This window comes from Lissotriton helveticus, chromosome 12 (assembly GCF_964261635.1).
Source record: "Lissotriton helveticus chromosome 12, aLisHel1.1, whole genome shotgun sequence".
Taxonomy (NCBI): Eukaryota; Metazoa; Chordata; class Amphibia; order Caudata; family Salamandridae; genus Lissotriton; species Lissotriton helveticus.
The window spans coordinates 567,649,969-567,664,252 of NC_136073.1; the positions used below are offsets into that span (position 1 = coordinate 567,649,969).

General features: G+C 49.2%; 1 protein-coding gene across 1 annotated transcript in view; it reads left to right on the top strand.

Moving 5' to 3' along the window:
- LOC144797756 (exocyst complex component 3-like protein) overlaps positions 1-14,284 on the top strand; it is a 199,864-nt gene that overhangs the window by 90,518 nt on the left and 95,062 nt on the right. Inside the window, exon 5 of the mRNA XM_078668517.1 lies at positions 3,817-3,934. Within this exon, the coding sequence (XP_078524643.1) occupies positions 3,817-3,934 (118 nt within the window). The remainder of the gene's footprint in view (positions 1-3,816; positions 3,935-14,284) is intronic.

Sequence of the window (14,284 nt, forward strand, 5' to 3'; positions counted from 1 at the left end):
ACAGGCCTCACTCACACTGCACACACCGATAAGGCTGCAAGGAGAGGTTGTTACCGAAAGTATAATAAAACAAGCATTTGCAATGCAATAGGTCTCACATTTGCGAGAGTTGGAGCTATTGGCATTGTACATGACACGCCTTTTATTCATTTGTTTTGAAAACCTTGATAAACACACACTTTGTACGTATAGTCCTTGCTTACGAGAAGCAAAGCTTGCAGTAAAGGAGACTACCAGCCTTGCTACTCATAAGCAAGGACTACAAGTACAAAGTGCTTGTTTAGGCAAAGCTTGCAGGTTTTCAAACGCATAAACAAAAGGCATTGTCATTTACAATGCCAATAGCTCAAACTCTCGCAAATGCAAGACCTATTGCATTGCAAATGCTTGTTTTTTCTTTTCTTTTTTCATTCAGAATTTGTTTAGTATTTTTTCCTTTAATTTTTAACCAACTTCTGTACAAATTGCAATGATTTTAATTAATTATGCAAATAAATTCTTACTTGTTACTTACTTACTTGTCTAAATTCCTTTAGAAATCTACTTTATTTTTCTAAATTGGTTTCGGACTTCTTTTTGAGTGTGTGAACCATTTACTGACTTTGTGTACAACAAATGCTTAACACTACCCTGTGATAAGCCTAAACTGCTCGCTCACACTACCACAAATATAGCACTTGGGATTATCAAAGTAAGCTCTGTAAACTAAATAAGGGTTGTCTGGACTTTCTTCATGGAATGCTCTTACATTGGCATACTACATAAAAAGCCAGCTTCCTACAAAAGGCAAAAGAGAAACGTCTCCCTCGCTCATAAGACATAAAGGACAAAGACTTATGATGTGAAAGCCTCTCTGCCCTTTGTTCCCAAGGGGAATAGGCTCCAGCCCATGGCACACCTGGTGCGCAGAGGAAAAACTTCAATGGCCTTCTTGGGCTGGTTTTAGTTTGTGGCATTACTTCATGGGTTACCCGCCAGATATGGGACAGTACAATCTCATCACACTTTCCATTCCTGAAATGGTTCTTTCCAGGTTTTCAACCATAGACATGACAGTTCCTGCCTATCTCGATTCTTGATACCCGAATTGCAAGATCGTAATGTTCTGCATTGATTTACTTGACTTTGATTGCAAAGGCATTCTGAAAACAGATAACTAAATGGAATACAGAAAGTGGAGAAGCCTGGAATTATAATATAATATATATCCTCAACCTCACTGATTTAGGAATGTGCGGGGCACCAGTCAGTGATACTCAAATTCACACTGTTTTTTGTTGGGTTGTAACAGATGATATCAAGCTGGCAGCAAGTAATGTGATTAACATAACACCTATTGCCTTCTTGACCCCAGAAGCCCCTGCGGTGTATGTGCGGGGTTGCTGCCTGCAGATCTAGTACATACTCTTAAAACTTTTTTGGAATATCTTCTGTCATTGATCTTTCGATCATTGCTCTTCTTTTCAAAGAATTGTTCAAAATCTATAAAGAGATATCTTCCCTGGCCAATCACACTCTTTTTGTTGTGAGCTCCGAAGAGGCCTGCAATCGCGTGGCCGATTTCTTCTCTAATAAGGTGGAGAAAATCTATTCCACTGATGCAGCTAGGGATTGTAATAGCACCAGGTCAAGGGAGAATGGTGTTCAGGGGAATGAAGGCTTGAGCAATTTTAGGATTCCCCTCCCAGAAACGCTCATGCAAATTTGCATGAGTGTGAAGTCAGGCTCGCCCAGAGACCCCGCTGCTCCTAAAGTTCTAAGGGAGAGTATCCCTGTGATGGAACCTTATATTAGACACCTCTTAGAGATTTCTTTTGGGTCAGGCGTAGTTCCTATATGTTGGAAAGAAGCAGTGGTCCTACCCCTGCCTAAAAAACCTCACATCAGCCCTGAGCAATTAGAAAACTTGTGTCCCATCTCTCTTCTCCCGTACTTTGCCAAAGAGACGGAGAAAGTAGTTAATAATCTCCTGACGATGCATGTGGAGAAATGCCATCTCCTTCACTCCTCACAGTCGGGTTTTCGGGCTGGGCACTCCACGGAGACTGCTCTGTTATATGCTGTGAAAACTATTAGGCAGAGGGTGGATGATGGGCAAACTGTGGCCCTGATCCTGCTGGACCTCAGTGCCGCCTTTGACACTGTGGCTCATCACACCTTGCTACAGTGTCTAAGGAGAGCGGTGTCTCTGGTCCTGCCTTGCAGTGGCTGGGCTCGTTTCTGGCTGAGCGAAGCTTCCAGGTGAGACAGGGATCTCACTACTCGAAGAGCATTAATCTTCTGCAAGGGGTGCTGCAGGGTTCGGCTCTCAGTCCGACCCTTTTCAATCTGTACGTGGCCCCCCTTGCCAATATTGCAGAGAACTATGGGATCAGGGTCGTGTCCTATGCCGACGACACACAGCTAGTGGTGTCCCTTACGCAGGATCCAGATTCAGCGGCAGTTAATTTCAAGGCATGCTTGTACGAACTGGCAGCCGTGATGTCCAATAACTGCCTTAAGCTGAACGGTAACAAGACCGAGGTACTGTTGGTTGGTCGGGCACCATCTGTCTGGTCGTCGGCATGGTGGCCCCAGACCCTAGGCCCCACCCCCATTCCAAGTAAATTAGTAAAGAATCTTGGTGTTTGGTTGGACCACAAACTTGTTTTTGAGGATCAATCCAGACGAGTGGCAGGGACCTGCTTTGGGGTCCTGAAAGACCTTGGACTTGCTGCCCATTTCGGCTAGGAAGACTGTGGTGCATGCCCTTGTGACTTCCCGCCTGGACTATGGCAATACTCTGTACCTGGGAGCGACAGGGGCATGCCTAAATAGGCTCCAATGTGTGCAGAACGCAGCAGGGAGGCTGATCCTCATGCTACCCAGAAGAGCATCGACAAAGAAGGCCCTAATTTCGCTCCACTGGCTTCCGGTCAGAGAGAGGGTGATGTTTAAGGCACTCTGTGTGTGTCACAGCATCTCGCAGGGGAAGAGTCCGGCATATCTGGCTGATTTGATTTCTCACTATGTGCCCATTTGGCAGTTGAGATCCTGTGGCTCGGGTCTGCTGAAAGTCCCTAAGATACATAAGTCTAGAATGGGGGGCAGATCATTTCGGTGTCTGGCCCCTCTTAATTGGAACAAGCTGCCTCTGAGCCTTAGGTTGGAGGCAGCGGAAACCAAGTTCAGGAAGGACCTGAAAACCCATCTTTTTGGTGTGGGCCTAGGTAAGCTCTAACTCGCTGTCCTTGCTCTTCCTGCGGCTCGGCCTCCTCTCACTACAGCGCGGGGACACACCAGCTGGTGTAACCAGGCGCTCTATAAATCTTTGTATTATTATTATTTAAGGTCTGCAAAAATTGTGCAAGAGTAGACATTCAGTAGACGTTCAGTTTTCATTAAGATCCTATGCGCGCCAGATAAAAACCTCTTCCTCCTCCAATTCTTTATCAAGTGCTTGATATATGTCAAATTTTGTTTGTTTGACTGATGGAAGGCAGCCTCCTGCCTCTGACTTCTTTGTGGAATATTTGTCTGTAGATAGATATAAGTCGGTGTCCTGGCTTTGGGGAGCGTTTAATATATGCTGGGTTTTGCTCAAACGTTTCACTGAAATGGATTATGTTCCTCTGATGTCATTGTGTTGCTATGAGCCTAGCTGGAAAACTGCATTTTTCTTGAAAGAATGCCCAGTTTGCGCTGGAGGCTCTTGCATCAGACAATGGAAGGAGAGCTCTTGCATTTGAGTGGTGGCAGAGTGAGGGTTTAGTTTGGTGACATTCTGAAAGTGGTAGAAATGTATTTCTTTCATCTGAACTGTTTTTCTTCTTTCAGTGAGGAGATGATGAGGCACCCTGATCTTTATCCTGAAATGGACATTTCAACACTTGGACCACTTTTATCTTCAGAAGTAATAGAACAACTTCAAAGGAAATATGTCCAGCAAGTGAAAGTGAGTCTGCAAGTTGAGTGGGAGGGCTAGGGTGGGATGTGCTGGAAACAATTTTAGCAGGAAGGGCTTCGCATGGAGCCCAAATAGTCTTCCTTTGTATTTTATACTCCAAGTATAGACCAGGCAGTCTAGGAGCACAGATATTGTATTGCTGTGCTCCACCTTCAAGCTTCCACACTATACACATTTTTGGACATGAATACTGACTGTAAAAGTTGTATGTTTGTACTGTATCTATTTTGTCAATAATGTGTCTGGATGTTTCCTATATTGCCCTTTATTCCAGACTTTACAGTTGTCCCTCTGTTTCCTTTAGGACTTTTAGTTATGGCAGATATCCGTTTGGTCTGTGGGCTTGGACTCCATTTATATCCCTCATTATGAGACCTACGAAACAATGCTTAGCCGTATACACCATCGCATTACTTCCATATCCAGGCTGAACCCCACATGCCATTCTGTCACTCTGGAATTTAATGTGCTGCTTGCAGAACAGGATGGGCTGGCAAGAATCGATCATGATCATACGGGCCCATTATAGTCGGGGCATCCTACTGAGATCCCTTGGCATAACTCTTGTGATTACTCAAAATCTGGTATCAATCAGGGTTTTGTAGAGCGCACTACTCACCCGTGAGGGTCTCGAGATGCTGGGTGGGTGGGGGAGGGGGGGAGCAGCTCCGTTGGGGTTATTCGAAGATCCAGGTCTTGAGGTCCTTTCTGAATTGGTGCAGTGTCAGGCTCCATCGCAGGTGAAGGGGGAGTTTGTTCCAGATCTTGGCTGTGAGGTAGGAGAAGGATCTTCCACCAGCTCTTGTCCTGTCGAAACGAGGGACGCTGGCTAGGGCGAGGTTGGCTGAGTGGAGGTTTATCTTGGGGGGGGGGGGGGTTTGGAAGGAGATTTGCTCGTTGAAGTATTGGGGTCCGGTGTGGCGGAGTGCTTTGTTCGCGTGTGTGAGCAGCTTGAAGGTTATTCTTCTTTGTACGTGTAGCCAGTGGAGGTCCCGGAGGTGTTGGGTGATGTGGTTGTGTCGTGGGTTATCGAGAATAAGTCTGGCTGCAGCATTCTGGATGGTTTTGAGTTTGCGGAGGAGTTTTTTGTTGATTCCAGCATAGAGGGCGTTGCCGTAATCCAGTCTGCTGGTAATGAGTGTGTGGGTGATGGTTTTCCTGGTGTCGGGGCGGATCAACTTGAACTTCTTGCAAAGTATGCGAAGGGTGTTGAAGCATGCGGAGGATATGGCGTTGATCTGGCGGTTCTTGGTGAGTGAAGAGTCGATATGATGCAGAGGTTGTGTGCATGATCCGTTGGGGTGCGTGGGTTTCTGAGGGCAGAGGGCCAACAGGTGTCGTCCTATGTGGAGGGGGTGGAACCGAGGATGAGGACTTCTCTCTTCTCCGAGTTGAGCTTCAGGCAGCTGTTGCTCATCCAGGTCCCAACTGTTTTCATCCCTTTTTGGAAGTTGTGCCTGGTGATGTTGGGTTCCTTGGTGAGGGAAAGGATAAGCTGGGTGTCATCGGCTTAGGAAACAATGTTGAGCCCGTGGCTTCTGACTATGATTGCGAGGGGGGCCATGTAGACATTGAAGAGTGTGGGGCTGAGGGAGGATCCCTGGGATTCTCCGCATCTGATCTCTGTCGGTTCTGAGAGAAAGAGCGAGAGTCTTATTCTCTGTGTTCTGCCTGTGAGGAATGAGCGTATCCATTATAGGGCCTTTCCTTGGATGCCGGCATCATGGAGTCTGTTGGCTAGTGTGTGGTGGGAGACAGTGTTGAAGGCTGCTGATAGGTCCAGGAGGATGAGGGCTGACGTGTGGCGTTGGTCGTGGAGGGCCGGATGTCATCGGTGGCAGCGAGGAGGGCGGTCTTTGTGCTGTGGTTGCTGTGGAATCCAGATTGAGAGGTGTCTAGGAGGCTGTTGGTTTCTCTGAAGGGTGCTAGCTGGTTGTTGAAGGCCTTTTCGATGACTTTGGCAGCAAAAGGAAGCAGTGAGAAGGGCCTGGAGTTCTTGAGGGCTGCCAGGTCTGAAGAGTGCTTCTTTAGGGGGTGGGGGGGGGGGGGTGACTTCAGCGCGCTTCCAGTTGTCAGGGAATGTGCCTGTGTCGAGGGAGCAGTTGATAGTTCAGCGTAGCTCGGCTGCTTTGGCGGCCCTGTGGAAGATGTGCAGCGGCCACGGGTCAGAAGGAGCTCCTGAGTGGATGCTCTTCATTGTCTTTAAGGTGTCTTCTGTAGTGAGAGGGGTCCAGGTGAGGTAGGTCTGTTGGGTGGTGTTGTTGGGGGTGGGATTTGAGGCAGTGCTGTGTTCTTGATTGTCGAAGTTGTCTTAGAGCATGTTGATCTTGAGGTGAAAGAAGGAGCTGAGTTTGTTGCAGAGGTCTTGGGAAGGAGGGACGTCGGTTGTTTAGCTGTTGGGTTTGCCGAATTACTGTATGATGGTGAAGAGTTCCTTGGAGTTGTGGGTGTTGGTGAGAATTCTGTCTTGGAAGTTTTTCTTTGTTGATTTGATGAGTTGGTGGTGTGCTATGATGGCTGTTTTGTGGGTGGAGTGTGCTTGAAATCTCTGAGATTCTTGGTGAACCAGTTGGCTTTCTTGTTATGTCCTCTCGTGGTGTTCTGGAGGGGGGCGAGAATGTTGGCGCAGTTGGCGATCCATTGGTGGAGTTTGCTTGCTGCTGTGGTGGCGTTCGTCGTAGTCGGGGGTGGATTGCAGGGCAGAGGTGAGGTGTTCTTCGGAGACTTCATTCCAGCTTCTGTGTGGGAGGCGGCGTATGTGCTTGTGTGCGGTGGATTTCGTACAGGTGAAGTGGATGCAGTGGTGGTTGGTCCAGAGTAGTTCTGTGGTGTGGCTGAAGCGAATGTTGTTTCCTCCTGCGCAGATAAGGTTGAGTGTGTGTCCTGCTGTGTGAGTGGGGGTGATGGCAAGTTGCTTCAGTCCTATGTTAGTAAGGTTTTCCAGGAGGACGGTGGTGTTAGGATTGCTTAGGTTGTTCAGGTGGAAGTTCAGGTCTCCGAGTAGCATGTAGTCTGTAGAGGTGAGGGCATGGTGTGCAATGTGGTCGGCAATGCCATTGGTAAAGGGGATGCGGGGTCAGGCGGTCTATAGACGAGTGTTCCGCGGAGCGTTGTTCTTTGGTTGGGCTGGATCTGGAAGTGGATGTGTTCCATGGGGGGGGTGGCATCGCCGAGTAGGTGGTTGTCAATTGGTGGGAGCTTTTGAGATGATGGCGAGGCCTCCTCCTGGTCAATTGGGGCAGTCTTTCATTACGATCTTGTATCCGTCTGGGATGGCGGTTGCGATGTCTGGTGCGAAGCTGCTCTGTGAGGAAGGCGGCGTCTGGTGTGTGAGTGTTGAGGAGGTCCCAGATTTCTACGGCGTGTCTGTGCAGGGAGCGCACATGAGGAGGATGATGCAGCTCAGTGGCTTGTGTGTGGTGGCGTCCGGTGGCTGGGGTTTGCTGTCGGGGTCCGGAGGTGGGTGAAGGTGCGGTGGCAGTGGCAGCAGGAGATCTGGCCTTGGATGTTTGTTTGATGCCGAAAGCTGGCAGTTGATGCATCCAGGTTTGAGTGTGTGGTGAGTTCTGGGGTCGTAGCGCATGGGGTTGAGGGACCAGGGTCACGGACGGGCACAGATAGGCTTGCCTTTGGCGTGCCAGCAGTGCAGCCTCTGCTGCCTCCATTAAGTAGGGGCCGGGGGAGGGCGAACAGCTGGGAGGCAAGAGTGACGCGCTGGGGGGGGAGAGAAAAGGAAGAGAGAGGCAAAGAGAGAGAAACAGCAAATTAAGAGAGGCAAAAGCGAAAAGCACAGGGACTCAGAGCAGGGCAGAAGAGCAGCTTCTCCTCCACTAGACCACCAGGAATGAGGCACAGGCAGGAGCCTGCAGGTGGAGGAGGGCCTCGAGCACCTACCTGGAAGGGCTCACGGTCAGACCTTTAACAGTGGAGCTACACGGGGAAGAGCAGTGGAACTGACCAAGGAGGTCAGAGGTCTTGCTCTTCTTGCCGTGCACCGGCCGCCATTAAGTAGGGGTCGGGGGTGAACAGCTGGGAGGCAGGAGCGACGCGCTGGTGGGGGAGGGCCAGCAGGGGCAGCAGCGGCAGGGAGCGCGGGAAAGGGAGCAAGGCTCGGAAGAGGAAATGGCAAAAAGAGAGGCAAAAGAGAAAAGGAGGTGAGGGGCAAAATGAGAGAAACAGCAAAAGAAAGAGAGGCAAAAGAGAAAAGCACGAGGACTCAGAGCATGGTCGAATATCAGAAGAGCAGCCTGCTCTTCCACTACACCACCAGGGATGAGGCGCAGGCAGGAGCCTGCGGGTGGAGAAGGGCCTCGAACACCTACCTGGAAGGTCGGAGCCTTAAAGGTGGAGCTGTGCGGGGAAGAGCAGTGGCACTGAACAAGGAGGTATATGTGTTCCATTATCTCTTTAAAAGAGTATTGTGGCCCACTCTCCTCTGTTGATGCACTCCTTTCCGCCACTTGGCTTGTACATACTCTATTTTAGTGTAGTCACATTCACGCTTTGGTTTGTATATGATCGAGTTAATACATCAGTGGATGGTCGTCTATGGAGCTCCGTGCCAAATCCTGTTTTTGACTTTTTCTGCTGTCATCTTTAATTCTATCATAAAAATGTTAGTTGTATTGAACCAAGATTGCAACTGCCACAATGCACTGGTATATTTACCCAAAACTGGAACAATAATTCCTAGGTGACTTGCAGCCACATTGTCACCTTAAATCATGGTGTTAGCCTCTACCAGTGTCCTGATATGTTTATTATTTGTTTCTGAGATCCTCTGTTAGACCCACCTCCTGCCAGTTTGTGATGTAGCCCTTGTGTAAATTTTGATAGTGCAAGTAGAGCTTTGCTCGGTCATTTACATCTTTCTGATCAGCTGACAGCTTTCTGGTCCGAACCTCTGAAAGACATTAAGTGAGCTGATAGCCACAGCCTCTGCCAGATTGTGAATCATACCTTTTGATAGACCTGTTCAGGCTTAACAACCAAGACTTGTAGGTGTTGGTGGGATGAACACTTCAGGGAAGAAGATTAAGACCAGCATACATTGGAAGACTTGTGTCTGGGGGACTGTTTCTGAAAGGTTCTGAACACCCCCTTTGAGTACATAGTAATAAGATCTTCATTCTCTAGGAGATAGCTACTCAAAATACATGTTGACAGACTTCCTATGTGCACAAGGCACATCCCCAGTCCATACATCACCCTGGAGCATTACAGCTGAGCTGCCACAGATAGTACTCTGCACTTGGCATCTTCTTGAAGGGAAGCAGCATCTCTGTAGTTTCGGCCACTACTCTTGCACGCTTTGCAATTCATAGCAATGAAGCAGGGCTAGGCTTGTTTCAAATGCAAGGACAACAATCGAGTGATGAATGAAAATGTTTTGGTCAACACTTCCTTCACACTGGAGCTCTTCTTTACATTCCACTAACTCTGTATCTATTTTTAACACATCTGTACTTTTACAGAAGGGCGTTAAGCAATATGCCATTCCCACATGGCCCTACCCTAAAGAATCAGGGCAGCCATAACTGACGAGTTTGTCCTCTCCGCACGGTAACACAACCACCCACAGAACTGTAGTGACCTTATGTAAATGCATAACAAATATTCCACTACAGCTCTTGCTGCGTAGACGCCTCTCCATAGTGAATTTATGAGCTATATGTTTTATAGGATTTACATTTTAATTAGTCCGGTTTTGATCCTCCACAAAAATGTTTGTGCATGGAGTTTAAATTCACAAATGCTACCCACTCCGGCTATCCTTCTTTCTTCTCATAAACTTCAAGAGTAGAAAAGCCCTCCTGACTGTACAGAGTTCTTCACTGCATTGGTGTTTTCCAAGGCAAAGGCTAAGGAAGATCACAATATACTGGATCTTAAAAAACAACTTTGCTTTACAAATTTCATGAACACAAAAAGTCTTTAAAACATTTTGTGAACTAAAGTCAATCGGAAGCACCGTGATGTTTTACATGAAGAAGATGCTTTTTTCTGCTATTTATCAGAGACCTGATGGAGAGAGCTCTTAAGGCCCCTTTGACTTGGCATCTTCCCATCCCCCTGAAGCACCTTTAGTTTTGGTTGTAGGCTTGTCGTCCTCCTGAGTATGAATATAATTTATGAGAACAAGCTAGAAAATATTGATCAAAAAGTTGGTCCAGCGGTCTGGTGACATCTAGTAGCCAAAATGGAAAAGACAATGTGTTGCTGTCGAATAATCTGGATTGAGTAAAGAACAAGGTAATGTGTAATCACATGATAAAAGGAAGCATAGTCTGGTTGTTAAGAATCACAAATAAAAAGGTTATATCCAGAGTTCTTAATGGGTGAAGTATTATGTTGAACTCCAGCCTTACGGGTGCTTCATTGGCTCCTGGTCAAACAAAGAGTCAATTTCAAAGCCCTATGCATCACCTTTAGAGCTTTGCATGATCTTGGTCCAAATTACCTTAAGGACAAGCTTAAATGGTATCTACCAGAGAGGCCCCTCCATTCAATTGCAGCAAGAAATGTTAGGATCCCGAAGTTTAGACGCGCCTCCTGGGACAACAGACGTTTTGTGACAGGGGCTTCTAAACTTTGGAACTCCCTGCCACTGCATATTAAATCTCAGACAAACGTACTTTCCTGCCGTAAGACACTGAAAACATTGCTTTTCATCTATTAACTCGGCTCACAAGCTCTGATACTCAGTAGCGCCTTCATGCCTTCGGGCAACTGTTTGCGCTTTATAAAAAAATGAATTTACATAATTAACATATGGACTTTGCCAAGAATTGACATTCGTGGGGCAAACAGAGCATAGTTTCCAGTGCTCCCCTTGTATTGTTTTTCATGTCCTTCCCTCTCTATCTCTTTGTGCCATGTAGGGTTTTACCACCACATTTCTCCCTCTTTCCTTCATTCCAAGCAGCTCAACTGCCAGGCTTAATTTAGCTATTTTTTGGAATATTGTCATTTATGGTACCACGATCTGCACTTCTACTCATCTAATTACTCTTCTTTACTTATACTTTAACCCAGTGGGTCATTAAAGAATGGATTGCTCAGGATCATGGTATTTATGGATTTCTTGGACACTTGTCTGTTCTGTAGCTCTTTCTGTGAAGCTGTATTTTCTCAGGCCTTCCTTCCTTTCAGAAGTTGTCCTCTTTCCTTACATAGGACCGCAGTTCTTCTGCGTAGTCTCTTGGTCCCAGCCAGCTCCCCGTTTGTCCATCCTCATTTTCTTCCTCAATTTTGTGATCTGGTCAGTGTCCTTCAGTTCTCATAGACCTCTCTGGACTTGCCGGACTACACTAGAGTCTCCTTGATTATGCTACAAGTCAAAAGTAGTCTGCTGTTCTTTTCCAGACCAGGAGTCACTGACCACACATATACATGTAAACTGTGCTCCTTTCCTGAGTAGGCCATAACATTCTTTTTAAGAGATAAGGGAACATATGCTAGACTGAACAATCCCTCCACCTACCTTCCACTTGTTTCTTCCCTCTCCCTGATGCTTCCCCCTAGCCACCCTCCCCCTTTGCTTCACCCTCTTTCATTGTTTCCCCCTACCTAAGCTCTCCCATTGCTTCCCCCTACCTACTCTCCCCATTGCTTCCCCTGCCCACCCTCTTCGTATTGTTTCCTCCACCTGCCCTCTCCCAATTGATTTCTTCTCAGCCACCCTCTCCCTGATGCCCCCTCACCGCTGGTTACTGCACCCACCCTCTCCCAGCTGCTTCCATCCACCTGCCTTCTCCTTGCTGCTTTCCTCCACCCGCCTTCTCCCCGCTGCTTTCTCCCACCTGCCTCTTTGTGCTGCCTCCTCCACCCACACTCTCCCCATTGCTTCCCCACCCACCCACCCTCTCCGTTGCTACCCCCACCATCTCTCCATTGCTTACGCCCACGCCTTCTCCATGTTACTTACCTCAATCTCTCTTTCCACGTTGCTTTCGCCACCCACTCTCCCTGTCGCATACCCCCCACCCACCTTCTCCCCGTCGCATACCCCATTGCATACCCCACCCACCCTCCCCCATCACGTACACCTACCCACCCTCCCCTCGTCGTGTGGTCGTCACGTACCAATCCCACCCACCCCCACGTCATGTACCAATCCGAGACACCCACCCTCCCCTTGTCGCGTATGAATCCCAACGTCTCATACCAATCCTGCTCACCCTTCCCTCGTCGCATACCAATCCCAACTCAGAATCAAGGAAACACAAAACGAGGAAACTGAGCAACAGAAAGACAGTGCCTTTGAGCATAATTTTGGGTCTGTAGCTCAAATGAACAATAACAAAAAGTAAACTGTTAACTTCACATAATTTTAACTCCTGAAAATTTAATTTTTAACTTTGACATATATCTCTTTTAAAGCTGTGTATTTTTAAATTGTGAGTTTTAATTAACTGTGCAATAAAAATTTACCATTTACCATACCAATCCCAACTCGTCTCTTACAGATCTCCGTGCCCCTCCCGCCCCTTGTCACTTACCAATTACACCCACGCACCCTCCTATTGTCGTGTACCAACCAGACCCACCCACGCTCCCCTCATCGCGTATCAACCCCACCCATTCACCCTCCACTTGTCCCGTACCACCACAACCCACCCACCCTCCCCTTGTCGTGAACCACCCCCACCCACCCACCTTCTCCTCATTCCATACCACCCACCCTCCCTCCCCCGTTGCATACCACCCACTCTCCCTCACCCATCGTGTACCACCCACCCTCCCACCTGTCACATACCCCATCACCCTCCCACTCTCCCCCTGTCACATACCCCCACCCTCCCCATCACAAACATCTCCAACCGCCCACCCTTCCTTGTCACACACATCCCCCACTCTCCCCATCACATACATCCCCCATCCCACCCTTCCTCTGTCACATACATCCCCACCCTCCCACCTCCCACCTGTCACATACATCCCCACCCTCCCCCGTCACATACATCCTGACCCTCCCCATCACAAACATACCCACCCTCCCCTGTCACATACATCCCCACCCTCGCCCTATTACATACAGCCTCACCCTCCCACCCTCCCCTTGTCAGATACATTCCCACCCTCCCCCTGTCGCATACACCCCAACCTCCCACTTCCACCCCCCCCCACTCTCCCCCTGTCACATACATCCCCATCCCACCCTCCCCCTGTCATGTACATCCCCACCCTCCCACCCCCTGTCACATACATCCCCACCCTCCCCTGTCACATACATCCCCACCCTCACCCTATCACATACAGCCTCCCCCTGTCACATACATTCCCTCCCTCCCAACCTCCCCCTGTCACATACACTCCCTCCCACCCACATACATCCCCACCCTCCCACCTTCCCCCTGTCACATACATCCCCACCCTCCCCACCCTCCCCCAGTCACATACATCGCTACCCTCCCACCCTTGCCCCACCCTTGCCCTGTCACATACAGCCTCCCCCTTCCCCTGTCACATACTTCCCCAGCCTCCCCGTCACATACACCCCACTCCCCCTCCCTCCCCCTGTCACATATACTCCCACCCTCCCCATGTCACATACACTCCCACCCTCCCACTGTCACATACACCCCCACCCTCCCTGTCACATAAACCTGACCCTCCCACCCTCCATCTGTCACATACACCCCACCCTCTCCCTGTCATAAACACCCCCACTCTCCCCGTCACATACACTCCCACCTTCCCCTGTCACATACACCCCCACCCTCTCCTGTCAAATACAACCCAGATGCTCCCTCTGTCACATACAACCCCACCCTTCCCATCACATACACTCCCGCCCTCCCACCCTCCCCGTCACATACACTCCCTCCCTCCCCGTCACATAAACTCCCTCCCTCCCCATGTCACATAAACTCCCTCCCACCCTCCCCGTCACATACACTCCCCCTCCCACCCTCCTCCTGTCACATACACCGCCCCTCCCCCTGTCACATACACCCGTTCCCATCCTCCCCCTGTCACATACACTCCCCCCTCCCACCATCCTCCTGTCACATGCACTCCTCCCTCCCACCCACATACATCCCCACCCTCCCACCTTCCCCCTGTCACATACATCCCCACTCTCCCCACCCTCCCCCAGTCACATACATCGCTACCCTACCACCCTTGCCCTGTCACATACAGCCTCACCCTTCCCCTGTCACATACTTCCCCAGCCTCCCCGTCACATACACCCCACTCCCCCTCCCTCCCCCTATCACATATACTCCCACCCTCCCCATGTCACATACACTCCCACACTCCCACTGTCACATACACCCCCACCCTCCCTGTCACATAAACCTGACCCTCCCACCCTCCATCTGTCACATACAC